The sequence below is a fragment of the Coenobita brevimanus genome, chromosome 108 (assembly GCF_032717465.1).
Source record: "Coenobita brevimanus isolate Jiangsu-jjx chromosome 108, ASM3271746v2, whole genome shotgun sequence".
Classification (NCBI taxonomy): domain Eukaryota; kingdom Metazoa; phylum Arthropoda; class Malacostraca; order Decapoda; family Coenobitidae; genus Coenobita; species Coenobita brevimanus.
Window position 1 is genome coordinate 9,178,873 of NC_137061.1, and position 21,957 is coordinate 9,200,829.

Consider the following 21,957-nt stretch of genomic DNA (forward strand, 5'->3'; position numbering starts at 1 on the left):
TGAGAAATCAAACATGGCATATTATCATGAACCAAATGTTTTACTATCCCGACGAGACAGACACATGGATAGCTGTAATGTCAGTTCTGGAAAGATTGAGGAAGACGCTATCAATTTCATATTTTTTTGTATTACGAACCAAACAGAATAAAATGCTCAGTAAATTCCCATGCCTTTTTCTTCTTTCTATAGATTGAATCCTTAGCTGTGCCCGGAAATCGATGGTAGCGATGTTTATGAATCCGAATCCAAATTTGATGAACTCGAACGAAATGTGTTGACCATATGAGTCTTTTACACTGAAGGAAATAAATATAATAGCGTGTGATGTGAATGATTTAATATCCCCATTACACCGTCACACTGACACCCCTTTCACTAATAGGAGTCTTGTCATACTTAATTTTCATGAGTCAAGGAGCCTCAGGAGTAAAGCAGGCGTCACACTGAAGAGATTGACACCACTGGTGAATGTGTGTGTGTGTGTGTGTGTGTGTGTGTGTGTGTGTGTGTGTGTGTGTGTGTGTGTGTGTGTGAGCTGCAGCCATCGCGTGACTGCAGAGATCGACTACACTGGTAAATTGTGTGTGTGTGTGTGTGTGTGAGTTGCAGCCATCGCGTGACTGCAGAGATCGACTACACTGGTAAATTGTGTGTGTGTGTGTGTGTGTGTGTGTGTGTGTATGTGTGTGTGTGTGTGTGTGGATGGATGGGGGAAAATTGGTCATAGGCAATTGGTCTATGGAGTATGTAGGTTCATGGTGGGAATAGGTCCATGTGGAAAATTAGGGGATAGGGGTCCAAGTAGAAACAGGTCCAGTGGGTAAAATAGGTAAATAGATGAATATAGGTCCTTGATATGGCCTTTTGATAGGGGGAAACAGGTCAATGAGGGAAATTGGTCCATGGGGAAAATAGGTTCATGGGGAAATTAGGTCCAATGGGAAAATAGGTCCATGAGGAAAATAGGTCCATGGGGAAAATAGGTCCATGGGGAAAATAGGTCCATGGGGAAAATAGGTCCATGGGGAAAATAGGTCCATGGGGAAAAATTGGTCCATGAGGAAAATAGGTCCATGGGGAAATTAAGTCCAATGGGAAAAAATCCATGGAGGAAATAGGTCCATGGGTGATATCGATCCGTGGGTGTATGGAGAAAGTAGGTCTATTGGGTAAGTAGGTCTGTGAGGAAAATATTATGGTACTGAGGGAAAATAAATTGATGTGGAAATTAGATCAACTAGGAGAGAATTTGGTCCATGGGAAAAATTGTTTATTGAAGGAACGGGTCTCTGGGGAAAGGTGGATTGGCGAGAGGTGTAGCAGGAAATTAAAGTGTGGTGATAACTATAATAATTCAGATGAGGCTGCCTTCAAGAACAGATCACCGTCATGGTGGGAAAGTGGCAGCCAGACCCAACCTTTCCCCGTGATGACGAGACACGAATAGGAATGGTGTATATGTAGTGGCAGTAGTGCATTTCCCCGTAGTGATGAGACATGAATGGGAATGGTGTATGTGTTGTGACAGTAGTGCATTTCCCCGTGGTGATGAGACATGAATGGGAATGGTGTATGTGTGGTGACAGTAGTGCATTTCCCTGTGGTGATGAGACATAAATGGGAATAGTGTATGTGTAGTGACAGTAGTGCATTTCCCCGTAGTGATGAGACATGAATGGGAATGGTGTATGTCTAGTGACAGTAGTGCATTTCCCCGTAGTGATGAGACATGAATGGGAATGGTGTATGTGTGGTGACAGTAGTACATTTCCCCGTAGTGATGAGACATCAATGGGAATGGTGTATGTGTAGTGACAGTAGTGCATTTCCCTGTGGTGATGAGACATGAATGGGAATGGAGTATGTGTAGTGACAGTACTGCATTTCCTCGTGATAGTGAGACATGAAGGGGAATGGTGTATGTGTAGTGATAGCAGTGCACTTCCCCGTGGTGATGAGACATGAATGGGAATGGTGTATGTGTAGTGACAGTAGCGCATGTGAAAGTCCAAGTGTTGATGCTGCCATGTTGTATGAGTGTGTATAGATAAAACTGAATTAAGGCAGGCGTAATCACTTTAATAAAAGGTAATAAAGGGGATTTATTCAGCCACTTGGTGCAAATTTGGGGATTGGGAGTTGAAGATTAATTTTCAAGGTGATTCTACGAGGCACCCGAATGGCTACTTAAAGATAATAAATTTGTCTATATATTAACCCATTTCTAATATTTCCTGTTAATGCATTCTGTTAATAAATTCCGTAAAGAAGAAATGCTGTATAATGTTTGGATTCCTTTACAACCTTAATAACTCTCATTCCAAACTAATCAAATTTTGTGGAACTAAAACTGCCGAGTCATTAACATCTACTTCACTGTTATCAAATTAAAAAAAAAAAAAAAAAAAAAACAAGCAATTCATCCATCACAGTACAACAAATCAGTCCTTACAATTCCTGATAACAACAATGACGAATGAAAAATTGTGCTGTTTAGATACTACAGAACAGCAAATATTGTTTACATCACCTGCACAGTGTTGAAAGTGGAGTGAAGGTGTGCCTCTACCCGTAACCCCTTCAGTACTAACCTGCAAGCGGCCAGGTGTGTAGGATAGGTGTATAAATACCTCCCTCACACTCTCACCATCACATTACGTCCGAAACTCACACAATTAACAACTTCAGAGGTGAGCACTGGCAGCCAAATCAGACTGTTCTATACCTATGACTATGTTGTGATTATACACAGATTGTTATGGAAAATGATAATGAAAGTGGACTTCAGAATAACATACTCCAAGAAGGAAATTTAAAATATGGAAGAAGCATCTTGTGTATTGCAGATACTTTATGATTGTAGTGGTGTAGCTAACTGTGGGGTGGTGTTGGTGCTGGTGTCGGTGTGTGTTTGTTTGTGCTGGTACCTATACAGTAAATTAAATGAAATCTGTGTTGTCAGATGGCTGTTGGCACTAGCGGTGTAGGTGTGGTTGTGGTGGTGTTGGCAGTGGTGGCGAGTGTGTTGGCAGAGGTCAGTTACCCTCAGCCCTGCCGACCCGAGACCCACTACGTCACCCAATACCAGACGCAGGTCAAGCAGGTCAGTACCAGACGCATTTCTTATAATTTTATGCACTAGTGTCAGGTCAGAACAGGTAAGCATAAACAGTGGTGTCGTACTGTAGGAGGGATAATAAACTAACTTCCTCCTTTCATTCTACCTATACTGTATTTGTCTGTACTCGCCAGGTGCCGGTGTACTCCACGGTCTACAAGCAGCAGTACGTGCCCACCACCCTCTACCGCACCCAGTACCGCACCCAGTACCAAACCCAGTACCAGACCCAGTACGTGCCTCACTACGTCACACGCACCGCCTACAAGACCCAGACTCAGTACGTCACCCAGTACAAGACCCAGTACCAAACTCAGTATAGCACCCAGTACATTACAAGCACTCAGTACATCCCCAAGTACATAACCCAGACTCAGTACCAGACCCAGTACATCACCCACACCCAGTACCAAACAATGTACACAACAGAATACCGCCCCAAGTACATTACCACTACCCAGGTGCAGTACCACACCCAGTACCAGACCCAGTACCTGCCCCAGTACCTGACTATCACCCAGGTCCGCAACACCTACAAGACCGTCTGCCCCAAGCCCACTTACGGCTAATGAGAGAGACCAGACCACCAGCCAGACCACACAACACAACCACCACCACACCAACACAACCACCACCACACCAACACAACCACCACCACACCAACACATCAACCACCACCACACCAACACAACCACCACCACACCAACACAACCACCACCACACCCACACAACCACCACCACACCAGCACAACCACCACCACACCAACACAACACCACCACAACAGCACAACCATCACCACACCCACACAACCACCACCACACTAACACATCAACCACCACTACACCAACACATCAACCACCACCACACCAACACATCAACCACCACCACACCAACACATCAACCACCACCACACCAACACAACCAACACCTCACCAACACAACGACCACCACACCCACGCAACCACCACCACACCACACAACGACCACCACACCCACGCAATCACCACCACACCACACATCCACCACCACACCAACACAACCACCAGCACCACACAACCACCACCACACCAACACAACCACCACCACACCAACACAACCACCACCACACCACACAACCACCACCACACCAACGCAACCAGCCAACGTCATCAGCCATCTCTGTACAGTTTAATCGAGTGCTGTGAGAAATCAAACATGGCATATTATCATGAACCAAATGTTTTACTATCCCGACGAGACAGACACATCGATAGCTGTAATGTCAGTTCTGGAAAGATTGAGGAAGACGCTATCAATTTCATATTTTTTTGTATTTCCAACCAAACAGAATAAAATGCTTAGCAAATTCCCATGCCTTTTTCTTCTTTCTATAGATTGAATTCTTAGCTATGCCCGGAAATCGATGGTAGCGATGTTTATGAATCCGAATCCAAATTTGATGAACTCGAACGAAATGTGTTGACCATATGAGTCTTTTACACTGAAGGAAATAAATATAATAGCGTGTGATGTGAATGATTTAATATCCCCATTACACCGTCACACTGACACCCCTTTCACTAATAGGAGTCTGGTCATACTTAATTTTCATGAGTCAAGGAGCCTCAGGAGTAAAGCAGGCGTCACACTGAAGAGATTGACAGCACTGGTGAATGTGTGTGTGTGTGTGTGTGTGTGTGTGTTGCAGCCATCGCGTGACTGCAGAGATCGACTACACTGGTAAATTGTGTGTGTGTGTGTGTGTGTGTGTGTGTGTGTGTGTGGATAGGTAAAATTGGTCATAGGCAATAGGTCCATGGGGTACGTAGGTCCATGGTGGGAATAGGTCCATGTGGAAAATTATTGGATATGGGTCCAAGTAGAAACAGGTCCAGTGGGTAAAATAGGTCCATAGATGAATATAGGTCCTTGATTTGGTCTTTTGATAGGGGGAAACAGGTCTGAGGGAAATAGGTCCATTGGGAAAATAGGTTCATGGGGAAATTAGGTCCAATGGGAAAATAGGTCCATGAGGAAAATAGGTCCATGGGGAAAAATAGGTTCATGGGGGAAAATAGGTCCATGGGGAAAAATGGTCAATGGGGGAAATAGGTCCATGGGGAAAATAGGTCCATGAGGAAAATAGGTCCAATGGGAACAAATCCATAGAGGAAATAGGTCCATGGGTGAAAAGGGTCCCTGGGTGCATGGAGAAAGTAGGTCTATTGGGTAAGTAGGTCTGTGAGGAAAATATTATGGTACTGAGGGAAAATAAATTGATGTGGAAATTAGATCAACTAGGAAAGAATTTGGTCCATGGGAAAAATTGTTTATTGAAGGAACGGGTCTCTCAGGAAAGGTAGATTGGCGGTAGGTGTAGCAGGAAATTAAAGTGTGGTGATAACTATAATAATTCAGATGAGGCTGCCTTCAAGAACAGATCACCGTCATGGTGGGAAAGTGGCAGTTAGACCCAACCTTTCCCCGTGGTGATGAGACATGCATGTGAATAGTGTATATGTAGTGACAGCAGTGCATTTCCCTGTGGTGATGAGACATGCATGGGAATAGGGTATATGTAGTGACAGTAGTGCATTTCCCCGTAGTGATGAGACATGAATGGGAATGGTGTATGTGTAGTGAGAGTAGTGCATTTCCCTGTGGTGATGAGACATGAATGGGAATGGTGTATGTGTTGTGACAGTAGTGCATTTCCTCGTGATAGTGAGACATGAATGGGAATGGTGTATGTTTTTTTTTTTTTTTTTTTTTTCATGTGAGGAAGAAGGAACCAAAGGCCATGAGCCCGCAGTAACAGTTCCCTCCAAGAGAAAACAAAATACAATAGAGAGCCAAATTCAAGATCCGATCATTTTGAGATGCCTGGCCACACTGCGTTTGAAAGACTGGAGATCATAGGCAACAGGAAATACAGACAGAGGGAGACAGTTCCAGAGCTGACCTGTTGCATAAATGAAAGACTGGGAGTAACGGTTAACTCTTGCATTAGAGAGTTGGACAGAAAAGGGATGAGAGTTTGCTGCCAGACGGGTGCTACGCGCCCGTCGTAGAGATGGAGGAATGCAAGCAGGCAGTTCAGAGGAGCAGTGACCATTAAAGTAGCGATAGAAAAGAGATAAAGATGCAACAGTGCGGCGAAGAGACAGAGGTTGAAGGGAGTCAGTAAGAGGAGGAGAGTTAATGAGACGAAAAGCCTTTGACTCCACCCTATTGAGAAGAGCTGTATGTGGGGAGCCTCCCCACACATAAGAGTTGTACTCCACACAGGGGCGGATAAAACCCCTGTATAGAGTCAACAATTGTGCAGGGGTAAAGAAAGAGCGGAGTCGGCTCAGGACACCCAATCTCTTGGAAGAAGATTTTACAAGAGATGTAATATGATCTTTCCAAGATAAGTCCCGAGTAAATGAAACCCCAAGCATGTTCAAGGATGATGCAGGATTAAGCTGAAAATTATTAAACATTATTGGGTACACCTGTGGAAGATTTTGTCGGGTTGATAGGTGTAAGAACTGAGTCTTAGATGCATTGAAAACAACCATATTATTTTTACCCCAGTCAGAGATACGAGCCAAGTCAGACATTAGGTGTGCCACAGCCTCATCCCTTGTTTGTTGACGCAACTGTTGAGATGGGCGTTGCGGGAACCGAATGGAAAGGTGAAGGGTGGAGTCATCAGCGTATGAGTGGATAGGGTTAGATGTACTATCACGATCCAAAGTTTCTTTACCCCCCTGAGTGGAAGAAGGTCGAAGCCAAGGTTGTAGCAAGACCAGATGATCGGACACTGCCATTATACAAGACTAATAATGGTTCATGATACCGTGATTCATAAATAGGCTCGTGTGTTTCATCCGGGTGATTCTTATTATCCTAAGCTTCAGGTTAGTGAACCCCTCCATCATGAACTGGCCTGTGTTCGGTGGCCCGTCATTTCTTCAACCTTGGCTTCGACCTTCCTCCACTCAGGGGGGTAAAGAAACTTCGGATCGTGATAGTACAGCTTAGAAGATCATTGATGAATAAAAGGAAGAGAGTTGGTGACAGGACAGAGCCCTGAGGAACACCACTGTTAATAGATCTACGAGAAGAACGATGGCCGTCTACAACAGCGGCTATAGAACTACCAGAAAGGAAGCTAGCGATGAAGTCACAGATAGAAGGATAGAAACCGTAGGTCAGTTTGGAAATTAAAGATTTATGCCAGACTCGATCGAAAGCCTTTGAGATGTCAAGTGCAATGGGAAAGCTTTCGCCAAAGTCCCGAAAGGAGGATGACCAGGAGTCTGAAAGGTAGGTGAGAATATCGTCAGTGGAGCGTCCATGACGGAACCCATACTGACGATCGGAAAGAAGGTTGTGCTAGGAAAGATGCCTTAAATTTTTTCTATTGAGAATTGACTCGAAAACTTTTGAAATACAGGACGTTAAAGCAATTGGACGATAGTTGGAGGGTTGGGAGTGGTCACCCTTCTTTGGAACTGGCTGAATGAGAGCAAACTTCCAGCAAGAAGGAAAGGTACAGTTGACAGACAAAGGCGAAAGAGTTTGCCTAGGCAGGGTGTAAGTACAGAAGCACAGTTCTTGAGGACAACAGGAGGGACTCCATCAGGCCCATATGCCTTGTTACTACTGAGGCCAGTGATGGAAGAAAATACATCAACTGAAGAAATTTTAATGTCAGCCATGAGGAAGTCAGAGGGGGGAAGTGATGGAGGAACAGCACCGGAATCGTCTAAGGTGGAATTGGAGGAGAAAGTCTGTGCGAAGAGATCTGCTTTATCCGTAGAAGAAATAGCTACAGAACCATCAGAGTAGAAAAGAGGAGGGAAGGATGATGAGTTAAAGTTGTTAGAAAGATTTTTGGCAAGGTGCCAGAAGGAGCGGGAAGAATTCGATTTGGAGAGTTGAGAGCATTTAGTATGGATGAAATTATTTTTAGTAGAGCGAACAGACTTAGCACGATTCCGGGCAGAAACGTAAAGATGATGTGATTCAGGGGTGGGTTGGCTCCGGTACCTTTAGTAGGCTCTCTCCTTGTTGCGGACAGCATTAGAACAAGCGTGATTAAACAAAGGCTTTCTTGCGTTAGTCAAAGGATATGAGAAAGGAATGTATGCTTCCATGCCCGAGAGAATAACCTCCGGAATGCGCAAGGCACACTCAGATGGCTCCCGGCATTGGAAGCAATAGTCATTCCAGGGAAAATCACAGAAGTACTGCCTGAGGGCAGTAGTGCATTTCCCTGTGGTGATGAGACATGAATGGGAATGGTGTATGTGTAGTGTTAGTAGTGCATTTCCCTGTGGTGATGAGACATGAATGGGAATGGTGTATTTGTAGTGACAGTAGTGCATTTCCTCGTGATAGTGAGACATGAAAGGGAATAGTGTATGTGTAGTGATAGCAGTGCACTTCCCCGTGGTGATGAGACATGAATGGGAATGGTGTATGTGTAGTGACAGTAGTGCATTTCCTCGTGATGGTGAGACATGAATGGGAATGGTGTATGTGTAGTGACAGTAGTGCATTTCCTCGTGATAGTGAGACATGAAAGGGAATAGTGTATGTGTAGTGATAGCAGTGCACTTCCCCGTGGTGATGAGACATGAATGGGAATGGTGTATGTGTAGTGACAGTAGTGCATGTGAAAGTCCAAGTGTTGATGCTGCCATGTTGTATGAGTGTGTATAGGTAAAACTGAATTAAGGCAGGTGTAATCGTTTTAATAAAAGGTAATAAAGGGGATTTATTCAGCCACTCGGTGCAAATTTGGGGATTTGGAGTTCGAGATTAATTTTCAAGGAGATTGTACGAGGCACCCGAATGGCTACTTAAAGAATATAAATTTGTCTATATATTAACCCATTTATAATATTTCCTGTTAATGCATTCCGTAAATAAATTCGTAAATAAGAAATGCTGTATAATGTTTGGATTCCTTTACAACCTTAATAACTCTCTTTCCAAACTAATCAAATTTTGTGGAACTAAAACTGCCGAGTCATTAACATCTACTTCACTGTTACCAAATTAAAAAAAAACAAAAAAAAAAAACAAGCCATTCATCCATCACAGTACAATAAATCAGTCCTCACAATTCCTGATAACAACAATGACGAATGAAAAATTGTGCTGTTTGGATCCTGCAGAACAGCAAATTTTGTTAACATCACCTGCACAGTGCTGAAAATGGAGTGAAGGTGTGCCTCTCCCCATTACCCCTTCAGTACTAACCTGCAGGCGGCCAGGTGTGTAGGACAGGTGTATAAATACCTCCCTCACACTCTCACCATCACATTACGTCCGCAACTCACACAACAACTTCAGAGGTGAGCACTGGCAGCCAAATCAGACTGTTCTATACCTATGACTATGTGGTGATTATACACAGATTGTTGTGGAAAATGATAATGAAAGTGGACCTCAGAATAACATACTCCAAGAAGGAAATTTAAAATATGGAATAAGCATCTTGTGTATTGCAGATATTTTATGATTGCAGTGGTGTAGCTAACTGTGGGGTGGTGTTGGTGCTGGTGTAGGTGTGTGTTTGTGTGTGCTGGTACCTATACAGTAAATTAAATTAAATCTGTGTTGTCAGCTGGCTGTTGGCACTAGCGGTGTAGGTGTGGTTGTGGTGGTGTTGGCAGTGGTGGCGAGTGTGTTGGCAGAGGCCAGTTACCCTCAGCCCTGCCGACCCGAGACCCACTACGTCACCCAGTACCAGACGCAGGTCCAGCAGGTCAGTACCAGACGCATTTCTTACAATTTTATGCACTAGTGTCAGGTCAGAACAGGTCAGCATAAACAGTGGTGTCTTACTGTAGGAGGGATAATAAACTAACTTCCTCCTTTCACTCTACCTATACTGTATTTGTCTGTACTCGCCAGGTGCCTGTGTACTCCACGGTCTACAAGCAGCAGTACGTGCCCACCACCCTCTACCGCACCCAGTACCGCACCCAGTACCAAACCCAGTACCAGACCCAGTACGTGCCTCACAACGTCACAAGCACCGCCTACAAGACCCAGACTCAGTACGTCACCCAGTACAAGACCCAATACCAAACTCAGTATAGCACCCAGTACATTACAAGCACTCAGTACATCCCCAAGTACATCACCCAGACTCAGTACCAGACCCAGTACATCACCCACACCCAGTACCAAACAATGTACACAACTGAATACCGCCCCCAGTACATTACCACTACCCAGGTGCAGTACCACACCCAGTACCAGACCCAGTACCTGCCCCAGTACCTGACTACCACCCAGGTCCGCAACACCTACAAGACCGTCTGCCCCAAGCCCACTTACGGCTAATGAGAGAGACCACACCACCAGCCAGACCACACAACACAATCACCACCACCACACCAACACAACCACCACCACACCAACACAACCACCACCACACCACACAACCACCACCACACCAACACAACCACCACCACACCAACACAACCACCACCAAACCAACACAACCACCACCACACCAACACAACCACCACCACACCAACACAACCACCACCACACCAACACAACCACCACCACACCCACGCAACCACCACCACACCACACAACCACCACCACACCAATGCAACCACCACCACACCACACAACCACCACCACACCAAGACATCAACCACCACCACACCAATACAACCACCACCACACCAACACAACCACCACCTCACCAACACAACCACCACCACACATACGCAACCACCACCACACCACACAACCACCACCACACCACACAACCACCACCACACCAACACATCAACCACCACCACACCACACAACCACCACCACACCAACACAACCACCACCACACCAACACAACCACCACCACACCACACAACCACCACCACACCAACACATCAACCACCACCACACCACACAACCACCACCACACCAACACAACCATCACCTCACCAACACAACCACCACCACACCCACGCAACCACCACCACACCACACAACCACCACCACACCAACGCAACCAGCCAACATCATCAGCCATCTCTGTACAGTTTAATCGAGTGCTGTGGGAAATCAAACATGGCATATTATCATAAACCAAATGTTTTACTATCCCGACGAGACAGAAACATGGATAGCTGTAATGTCAGTTCTGGAAAGATTCAGGAAGACGCTATTATTCATTCATTCATTCATTGCCAGACGCCATGTATCCCAAACGGGGTGGCCAAGGGCTTAGAGTTAATTGTTTTACAGGAAGGGGCACTAATCCTCCAGCAACCCCACTTGACACGTAGGGATGCCAACAGCATCTGGTGTTCCCAGGCGGTCACCCATCCAAGTACTAACCAGACCCAAGACGCTATCAGTTTCATATTTTTTTGTATTACGAACCAAACAGAATAAAATGCTCAGTAAATTCTCATGCCTTTTTCTTCTTTCTATAGATTGAATTCTTAGCTATGCCCGGAAATCGATGGTAGCGATGTTTATGAATCCGAATCCAAATTTGATGAACTCGAACGAAATGTGTTGACCATATGAGTCTTTTACACTGAAGGAAATAAATATAATAGCGTGTGATGTGAATTATTTAATATCCCCATTACACCGTCACACTGACACCCCTTTCACTAATAGGAGTCTTGTCATACTTAATTTTCATGAGTCTAGGAGCCTCAGGAGTAAAGCAGGCGTCACACTGAAGAGATTGACAGCACTGGTGAATGTGTGTGTGTGTGTGTGTGTGTGTGTGTGTGTGTGAGTGAGCTGCAGCCATGGCGTGACTGCAGAGATCGACTACACTGGTAAATTGTGTGTGTGTGTGTGTAATTCACCGAGTCGGTCAGGATCACTTGATGGTCGTGATCGTCAACTTTTACCCTCCCGGAAGGGAGCTGAGAGCTCATATAGTCCGATCTAAGGGCAAGGCTGTGACCTTCACACACTCACACACCCGTCCCCTTGCTCAAGGGGGACAGTAACCACCCACTTCGTCAGTGAAACTTTTCGCAACCTGAGCGAGGCGCGAACTCCCGTCTACCAGATGGCAAGCGAGAGCGTTACCACTGCACCAGCGTGTGTGTGTGTGTGTGTGTGTGTGTGTGTGTGTGTGTGTGTGTGTGTGTGTGGATGGATGGGAGAAAATTGGTCATAGGCAATTGGTCTATGGGGTACGTAGGTCCATGGTGGGAATAGGTCCATGTGGAAAATTAGGGGATATGGGTCCAAGTAGAAACAGGTCCAGTGGGTAAAATAGGTCCATAGATGAATATGGGTCCTTGATTTGGTCTTTTGACAGGGGGAAACAGGTCTATGAGGGAAAAAGGTCCATGGGAAAATAGGTTCATAGGGAAATTAGGTCCAATGGGAAAATAGGTATATGAGGAAAATAGGTCTATGGGGAAAATAGGTCCATGGGGAAAATAGGTCCATGGGGGAAATAAATCCATGGGGGAAATAAATCCATGGGGGAAATAGGTCCATGAGGAAAATAGGTCCATGGGGAAAATAAGTCCAATGAGAAAAAATCTATAGAGGAAATAGGTCCATGGATGAAAAGGGTCCGTGAGTGTATGGAGAAAGTAGGTCTATTGGGTAAGTAGGTCTGTGAGGAAAATATTATGGTACTGAGGGAAAATAAATTCATGTGGAAATTAGATCAACTAGGAAAGAATTTGGTCCATGGGAAAAAATTTTTATTGAAGGAACGGGTCTCTGGGGAAAGGTAGATTGGCGAGAGGTGTAGCAGGAAATTAAAGTGTAGTGATAACTATAATAATTCAGATGAGGCTGCCTTCAAGAACAGATCATCGTCATGGTGGGAAAGTGGCAGCCAGACCCAACCTTTCCCCGTGATGACGTGACATGCATGGGAATAGTGTGTATGTAGTGACAGTAGTGCATTTCCCTGTGGTGATGAGACATGCATGGGAATAGTGTATATGTAGTGACAGTAGTGCATTTCCCTGTGGTGATGAGACATGAATGGGAATGGTGTATATGTAGTGACAGTAGTGCATTTCCCTGTGGTGATGAGACATGAATGGGAATGGTCTTTATGTAGTGACAGTAGTGCATTTCCCTGTGGTGATGAGACATGAATGGGAATGGTGTACGTGTAGTGACAGTAGTCCATTTCCCTGTGGTGATGAGACATGAATGGGAATGGTGTATGTGTAGTGACAGTAGTGCATTTCCCTGTGGTGATGAGACATGAATGGGAATGGCTGTAGTGATAGTAGAGCACTTCCCCGTAGTGATGAGACATGAATGGGAATGGTGTATGTGTAGTGACAGTAGTGCATTTCCTCGTGATAGTGAGACATGAATGGGAATGGTGTATGTGTAGTGACAGTAGTGCATGTGAAAGTCCAAGTGTTGATGCTGCCATGTTGTATGAGTGTGTATAGATAAAACTGAATTAAGGCAGGTGTAATCGCTTTAATAAAAGGTAATAAAGGGGATTTATTCAGCCACTCGGTGCAAATTTGGGGATTGGGAGTTCAAGATAATTTCCAAGGTGATTGTACCAGGCACCCGAATGGCTACTTAAAGAATATAAAATTGTCTATATATTAACCCATTTATAATATTTCCTGTTAATGCATTCCGTAAATAAATTCCGTAAATAAGAAATGCTGTATAATGTTTGCATTCCTTTACAACCTTAATAACTCTCATTCCAAACTAATCAAATTTTGTGGAACTAAAACTGCCGAGTTATTAACATCTACTTCACTGTTACCAAAAAAAAAAAAAAAAAAAAACAAGCATTTCATCCATCACAGTACAATAAATCAGTCCTTACAATTCCTGATAACAACAATGACGAATGAAAAATTGTGCTGTTTGGATACTGTAGAACAGCAAATATTGTTAACATCACCTGCACAGTGCTGAAAGTGGAGTGAAGGTGTACCTCTCCCCATAACCCCTTCAGTACTAACCTACAGGCGGCCAGGTGTGTAGGCCAAGTGTATAAATACCTCCCTCACACTCTCACCATCACATTACGTCCGCAACTCACACAATTAACAACTTCAGAGGTGAGCACTGGCAGCCAAATCAGACTGTTCTATACCTATGACTATGTGATTATACACAGATTGTTATGGAAAATTATAATGAAAGTGGACTTCAGAATAACATACTCGAGGAGGGAAATTTAAAATATGGAATAAGCATCTTGTGTATTGCAGATATTTTATGATTGTAGTGGTGTAGCTAACTGTAGGGTTGTGTTGGTGCTGGTGTCGGTGTGTGTTTGTGTGTGCTGGTACCTATACAGTAAATTACATGAAATCTGTGTTGTCAGATGGCTGTTGGCACTAGCGGTGTAGGTGTGGTTGTGGTGGTGTTGGCAGTGGTGGCGAGTGTGTTGGCAGAGGCCAGTTACCCTCAGCCCTGCCGACCCGAGACCCACTACGTCACCCAGTACCAGACGCAGGTCCAGCAGGTCAGTACCAGACGCATTTCTTACAATTTTATGCACTAGTGTCAGGTCAGAACAGGTCAGCATAAACAGTGGTGTCTTACTGTATTAGGGATAATAAACTAACTTTCTCCTTTCATTCAACCTATACTTTATTTGTCTGTACTCGCCAGGTGCCTGTGTACTCCACGGTCTACAAGCAGCAGTACGTGCCCACCACCCTCTACCGCACCCAGTACCGCACCCAGTACCAAACCCAGTACCAGACCCAGTACGTGCCTCACTACGTCACACGCACCGCCTACAAGACCCAGACTCAGTACGTCACCCAGTACAAGACCCAGTACCAAACTCAGTATAGCACCCAGTTCATTACAAGCACTCAGTACATCCCCAAGTACATCACCCAGACTCAGTACCAGACCCAGTACATCACCCACACCCAGTACCAAACAATGTATACAACTGAATACCGCCCCCAGTACATTACCACTACCCAGGTGCAGTACCACACCCAGTACCAGACCCAGTACCTGCCCCAGTACCTGACTACCACCGAGGTCCGCAACACCTACAAGACCGTCTGCCCCAAGCCCACTTACGGCTAATGAGAGAGACCAGACCACCAGCCAGACCACACAACACAATCACCACCACCACACCAACACAACCACCACCACACCAACACAACCACCACCACACCAACACATCAACCACCACCACACCAACACAACCACCACCACACCAACACAACCACCACCTCACCAACACAACCACCACCACACCCACGCAACACCACCACACCACACAACCACCACCACACCAACGCAATCACCACCACACCACACAACCACCACCAAACCAACACATCAACCACCACCACACCAACACAACCACCACCTCACCACACAACCACCACCTCACCAACACAACCACCACCACACCAACACAACCACCACCTCACCAACACAACCACCACCACACCCACGCAACCACCACCACACCACACAACCACCACCACACCAATGCAACCACCACCACACCACACAACCACCACCACACCACACAACCACCACCACACCACACAACCACCACCACACCAACACATCAACCACCACCACACCACACAACCACCACCACACCAACACAACCACCACCACACCACACAACCACCACCACACCAACACAACCACCACCACACCACACAACCACCACCACACCAACACATCAACCACCACCACACCACACAACCACCACCATACCAACACAACCATCACCTCACAAACACAACCACCACCACACCCACGCAACCACCACCACACCACACAACCACCACCACACCAACGCAACCAGCCAACACCATCAGCCATCTCTGTACAGTTTAATCGAGTGCTGTGAGACATAAAACATGGCATATTATCATGAACCAAATGTTTTACTATCCCGACGAGACAGACACATGGATAGCTGTAATGTCAGTTTTGGAAAGATTGAGGAAGACGCTATTATTCATTCATTCATTCATTGCCAGACGCCATGTATTCCAAACGGGGTGGCCAAGGGCTTAGAGTTAATTGTTTTACAGGGAGGGGCACTAATCCTCCACCAACCCCACTTGACACATAGGGATGCCAACAGCATCTGGTGTTCCCAGGCGGTCACCCATCCAAGTACTAACCAGACCCAAGACGCTATCAATTTCATATTTTTTTGTATTACGAACCAAACAGAATAAAATGCTCAGTAAATTCCCATGCATTTTTCTTCTTTCTATAGATTGAATCCTTAGCTATGCCCGGAAATCGATGGTAGCGATGTTTATGAATCCGAATCCAAATTTGATGAACTCGAACGAAATGTGTTGACCATATGAGTCTTTTACACTGAAGGAAATAAATATAATAGCGTGTGATGTGAATGATTTAATATCCCCATTACACCGTCACACTGACACCCCTTTCACTAATAGGAGTCTTGTCATACTTAATTTTCATGAGTCTAGGAGCCTCAGGAGTAAAGCAGGCGTCACACTGAAGAGATTGACAGCACTGGTGAATGTGTGTGTGTGTGTGTGTGTGTGTGTGTGTGTGTGTGTGTGTGTGCGACTGAGTTGCAGCCATAGCGTGACTGCAGAGATCGACTACACTGGTAAATTGTGTGTGTGTGTGTGTGTGTGTGTGTGTGTGTGTGTGTGTGGATGGGGGAAAATTGGTCATAGGCAATTGGTCTATGGAGTACGTAGGTCCATGGTGGGAATAGGTCCATGTGGAAAATTAGGGGATATGGGTCCAAGTAAAAACAGGTCCAGTGGGTAAAATAGGTCCATAGATGAATATAGGTCCTTGTTTTGGTCTTTTGATAGGGGGAAACAGGTCTGAGGGAAATAGGCCCATGGGGAAAATAGGTTCATGGGGAAAATAGGTCCAATGGGAAAATAGGTCCATGGGGAAAATAGGTCCATGGGGAAAATAGGTCCATGGGGAAAATAGGTCCATGGGGGGAAAGAGGTAGATGAGGAAAATAGGTCCATGGGGGAAATAGGTCCATGGGGAAAATAGGTCCATGGGGGAAAGAGATAGATGAGGAAAATAGGTCCATGAGGAAAATAGGTCCATGGGGAAAATAGGTTCATAGGGAAATTAGGTCCAATTGGAAAATAGGTCCATGAGGAAAATAGGTCCATGGAGGAAATAGGTCCATGAGGAAAATAGGTCCATGGGGTTAATTAGGTTTATGGGAAAAATAGGTCTATGGGGGAAATAGGTCCATGAGGAAAATAGGTCCATGGGGAAATTAAGTCCAATGGGAAAAAATCCATGGAGGAAATAGCTCCATGGGTGAAAAGGGTCCGTGGGTGTATGGAGAAAGTAGGTCTATTGGGTAAGTAGGTCTGTGAGGAAAATATTATGGTACTGAGAGAAAATAAATTGATGTGGAAATTAGATCAGCTAGGAAAGAATTTGGTCCATGGGAAAAAATTTTTATTAAAGGAACGGGTCTCTGGGGAAAGGTGGATTGGCGAGAGGTGTAGCAGGAAATTAAAGTTTGGTGATAACTATAATAATTCAGATGAGGCTGCCTTCAAGAGCAGATCACCGTCATGGTGGGAAAGTGGCAGCCAGACCCAACCTTTCCCCGTGATGACGAGACATGCATGGGAATAGTGTATATGTAGTGACAGTAGTGCATTTCCCTGTGGTGATGAAACATGTATGGGAATAGTGTATATGTAGTGATAGTAGTGCATTTCCCCGTAGTGATGAGACATGAATGGGAATGGTGTATGTGTAGTGACAGTAGTGCATTTCCCTGTGGTGATGAGACATGAATGGGAATGGTGTATGTGTAGTGTCAGTAGTGCATTTCCCTGTGGTGATGAGACATGAATGGGAAAAGTGTATGTGTAGTGTCAGTAGTGCATTTCCCTGTGGTGATGAGAAATGAATGGGAAAGGTGTATGTGTAGTGACAGTAGTTCATTTCCTCGTGATAGTGAGACATGAATGGGAAGGGTGTATGTGTAGTGACAGTAGTGCATTTCCTCGTGATAGTGAGACATGAAAAGGAATGGTGTATGTGTAGTGATAGCAGTGCACTTCCCCGTTGTGATGAGACATGAATGGAAATGGTGTATGTGTAGTGACAGTAGTGCATGTGAAAGTCCAAGTGTTGATGCTGCCATGTTGCATGAGTATTTATAGATAAAACTGAATTAAGGCAGGTGTAATCGTTTTAATAAAAGGTAATAAGGGGGATTTATTCAGCCACTCGGTGCAAATTTGGGGATTGGGAGTTCGAGATTTATTTTCAAGGTGATTGTACGAGGCACCCGAATGGCTACTTAAAGAGTATAAATTTGTCTATATATTAACCCATTTATAATATTTCCTGTTAATGCATTCCGTAAAAAAATTCCGTAAATAAGAAATGCTGTATAATGTTTGGATTCCTTTACAACTTTAATAACTCTCATTCCAAACTAATCAAATTTTGTGGAACTAAAACTGCCGAGTCATTAACATCTACTTCACTGTTACTAAAAAAAAAAAAAAAAAAAAAAAAAAAACAATTCATCCATCACAGTACAACAAATCAGTCCTTACAATTCCTGATAACAAGAATGACGAATCAAAAATTGTGCTGTTTGGATACTGCAGAACAGCAAATATTGTTAACATCACCTGGACAGTGCTGAAAGTGGAGTAAAGGTGTGCCTCTCCCCGTAACCCCTTCAGTACTAACCTGCAGGCGGCCAGGTGTGTAGGCCAGGTGTATAAATACCTCCCACTCACTCTCACCATCACATTACGTCCGAAACTCACACAATTAACAACTTCAGAGGCGAGCACTGGCAGCCAAATCAGACTGTTCTATACCTATAACTATGAGGTGATTACCCTCAGACTATTCTGGAAAATGATAATGAAAGTGGTTTTCAAAATAACATATTCCAAGAAGGAAATTTAAAATAAGGAATTAGCATCTTGAGTAATGCAGATATTTGATGATTGTAGTGGTGTAGCTAAGTGTGGGGTAGTGTTGGTGCTGGTATGGGTGTAGGTGGGCTGGTAATAGTGCAATACATTAAATGAAATCTATGTTGTCAGATGGCTGTTGGCACTAGCGGTGTAGGTGTGGTTGTGGTGGTGTTGGCAATGGTGGCGTGTGTGTTGGCAGAGGCCAGTTACTCTCAGCCCTGCAGACCCGAGACCCACTACGTCACCTAGTACCAGACGCAGGTCAAGCAGGTCTGTACCAGACGCATTTCTTACAATTTTATGCACTAGTGTCATGTCAGGACAGGTCAGCATAAACAGTGGTGTCTTACTGTAGGAGGGATAATAAACTAACTTCCTCCTTTCATTCTACCTGTACTGTATTTGTCTGTACTCGCCAGGTGCCGGTGTACTCCACGGTCTGCAAGCAGCAGTACGTGCCCACCACCCTCTACCGCACCCAGTACCGCACCCAGTACCAAACCCAGTACCAGACCCAGTACGTGCCTCACTACGTCACACGCACCGCCTACAAGACCCAGACTCAGTACGTCACCCAGTACAAGACCCAATACCAAACTCAGTATAGCACCCACTACATTACCAGCACTCAGTACATTCCCAAATACATCACCCAGACTCAGTACCAGACCCAGTACATCACCCACACCCAGTACCAAACAATGTACACAACTGAATACCGTCCCCAGTACATTACCACTACCCAGGTGCAGTACCACACCCAGTACCAGACCCAGTACTTGCCCCAGTACCTGACTATCACCAAGGTCCGCAACACCTACAAGACCGTCTGCCCCAAGCCCACTTACGGCTAATGAGAGACACCAGACTACAAGGCAGACCACACAACACAACCACCACCACCACACCAACACAACCATCAACACACCAACGCAACCACCAACACACCAACACATCAACCACCACCACACCAACACAACCACCACCACACCAACACAACCACCACCACACCCACGCAACCACCAACACACCACACAACCACCACCACACCAACGCAACCAGCCAATAACATCAGCCATCTCTGTACAGTTTAATCGAGTGCTGTGGGAAATCAAACATGGCATATTATCATGAACCATATGTTTTACTATCCCGACGAGACAGACACATGGATAGCTGTATTGTCAGTTCTGGAAAAATTGAGGAAGACGCTATCAATTTCATATTTTTTTGTATTACGAACCAAACAGAATAAAATGCTCAGTAATTTCCCATGGATTTTTCTTCTTTCTATAGATTGAATCCTTTTCTGTGGCCTGAAATCGATGGTAGCGATGTTTATGAATCCGAATCCAAATTTGATGAACTCGAACGAAATGTGTTGACCATATGAGTCTTTTACACTGAAGGAAATAAATATAATAGCGTGTGATGTGAATGATTTAATATCCCCATTACACCGTCACACTGACACCCCTTTCACTAATAGGAGTCTGGTCATACTTAATTTTCATGAGTCAAGGAGCCTCAGGAGTAAAGCAGGCGTCACACTGAAGAGATTGACAGCACTGGTGAATGTGTGTGTGTGTGTGTGTGTGTGTGTGTGTGTGTGTGTGTGTGTGTGTGTGTGTGAGTTGTAGCCATCGCGTGACTGCAGAGATCGACTACACTGGTAAATTGTGTGTGTGTGTGTGTGTGTGTGTGTGTGTGTGTGTGTGTGTGTGTGTGTGTGTGTGTGTGTGTGTGTGTGTGTGTGTGAGTGTGTGAGTTGTAGCCATCGCGTGACTACAGAGATCGACTACACTGGTAAATTGTGTGTGTGTGTGTGTGTGTGTGTGTGTGTGTGTGTGTGTGTGTGTGTGTGTGTGTGTGTGTTTGTAAGAAAATTACTTAATTTATACTTTGTTCAAATGATTTTGTATACTATATGATTTTTGTAAAACAAACTCTGTAATTGCTGTGGTCAATAAACTATCTATCTATCAGTGTGTGTGTGTGTGTGGATGGGGGAAAATTAGTCATAGGCAATTGGTCCATGGGGTACGTAGGTCCATGGTGGGAATAGGTCCATGTGGAAAATTAGAGGATATGGGTCCAAGTAGAAACAGGTCCAGTGGGTAAAATAGGTCCATAGATGAATATAGGTCCTTGTTTTGGTCTTTTGATAGGGGGAAACAGGTCTATGAGGGATATAGGTCCATGGGGAAAATAGGTTCATGGGGAAATTAGGTCCAATGGGAAAATAGGTCCATGAGGAAAATAGGTCCAATGGGAAAATAGGTCGATGGGGAAAATAAGTCGATATGGAAAATAGGTCGATGGGGAAAACAGGTCCATGAGGAAAAAAGGTATATGAGGAAAATAAGTCCACGGGGAAAATAGGTCCATTTGGAAAATAGGTCCATGGGGAAAAATAGGTCAATGGGGGAAATAGGTCCATAGGGAAAATAAGTCCAACGGGAACAAATCCACAGAGGAAATAGGTCCATGGGTGAAAAGGGTCCGTGGGTGTATGGAGAAAGTAGGTCTATTGGGTAAGTAGGTCTGTGAGGAAAATATTATGGTAAAGAGGGAAAATAAATTGATGTGGAAATTAGATCAACTAGGAAAGAATTTGGTCCATGGGAAAATTATTTATTGAAGAAACGGGTCTCTGGGGAAACGTAGATTGGCGGGAGGTGTAGCAGGAAATTAAAGTTTGGTTGATAACTATAATAATTCAGATGAGGCTGCCTTCAAGAACAGATGACCGTCATGGTGGGAAAGTGGCAGCCAGACCCAACCTTTCCCCGTGATGACGAGACATGCATGGGAATAGTGTATATGTAGGGACAGTAGTGCATTTCCCTGTGGTGATGAGACATGCATGGGAATAGTGTATATGTAGTGATAGTAGTGCATTTCCCGGTAGTGATGAGACATGCATGGGAATA

The 21,957-nt window shown here is 44.8% G+C and overlaps 3 protein-coding genes and 1 pseudogene across 3 annotated transcripts; all 4 read left to right on the plus strand.

Annotated features, from left to right (window-relative positions):
* Positions 1-1,742: 1,742 nt before the first annotated feature.
* LOC145416871 (uncharacterized) lies at positions 1,743-3,690 on the plus strand. The gene is made up of 3 exons (XM_080285738.1): positions 1,743-1,756; positions 2,983-3,106; positions 3,256-3,690. The coding sequence occupies exons 1-3, from the start codon at positions 1,743-1,745 to the stop codon at positions 3,688-3,690; spliced, it is 573 nt and encodes a 190-aa protein (XP_080141864.1).
* A 1,618-nt stretch (positions 3,691-5,308) lies between these two features.
* Positions 5,309-10,451, plus strand: LOC145416960 (uncharacterized). The gene is made up of 3 exons (XM_080285808.1): positions 5,309-5,317; positions 9,727-9,867; positions 10,017-10,451. The coding sequence occupies exons 1-3, from the start codon at positions 5,309-5,311 to the stop codon at positions 10,449-10,451; spliced, it is 585 nt and encodes a 194-aa protein (XP_080141934.1).
* A 3,979-nt stretch (positions 10,452-14,430) lies between these two features.
* On the plus strand, positions 14,431-15,155 carry LOC145416863 (uncharacterized). Its single transcript, XM_080285733.1, has 2 exons — positions 14,431-14,571; positions 14,721-15,155. Exons 1-2 carry the CDS (start codon positions 14,431-14,433, stop codon positions 15,153-15,155), a joined length of 576 nt encoding a protein of 191 aa, XP_080141859.1.
* Positions 15,156-19,153: 3,998 nt separating this feature from the next.
* On the plus strand, positions 19,154-19,878 carry LOC145416869 (uncharacterized; annotated as a pseudogene).
* The last annotated feature ends 2,079 nt before the right edge of the window (positions 19,879-21,957 follow it).

What these genes read in the sequence shown, in the direction of transcription:
- LOC145416960 (XM_080285808.1), top strand. An exon ending in ACCAGACGCAGGTCCAGCAG is followed by an intron (nt 9,868 to 10,016) that starts GTCAGTACCAGA and finishes TGTACTCGCCAG; the next exon opens with GTGCCTGTGTACTCCACGGT.
- LOC145416871 (XM_080285738.1), top strand. An exon ending in ACCAGACGCAGGTCAAGCAG is followed by an intron (nt 3,107 to 3,255) that starts GTCAGTACCAGA and finishes TGTACTCGCCAG; the next exon opens with GTGCCGGTGTACTCCACGGT.
- LOC145416863 (XM_080285733.1), top strand. Translation starts at nt 14,431, where the DNA reads ATGGCTGTTGGCACTAGCGGTGTAGGTGTGGTTGTGGTGGTGTTGGCA. An exon ending in ACCAGACGCAGGTCCAGCAG is followed by an intron (nt 14,572 to 14,720) that starts GTCAGTACCAGA and finishes TGTACTCGCCAG; the next exon opens with GTGCCTGTGTACTCCACGGT.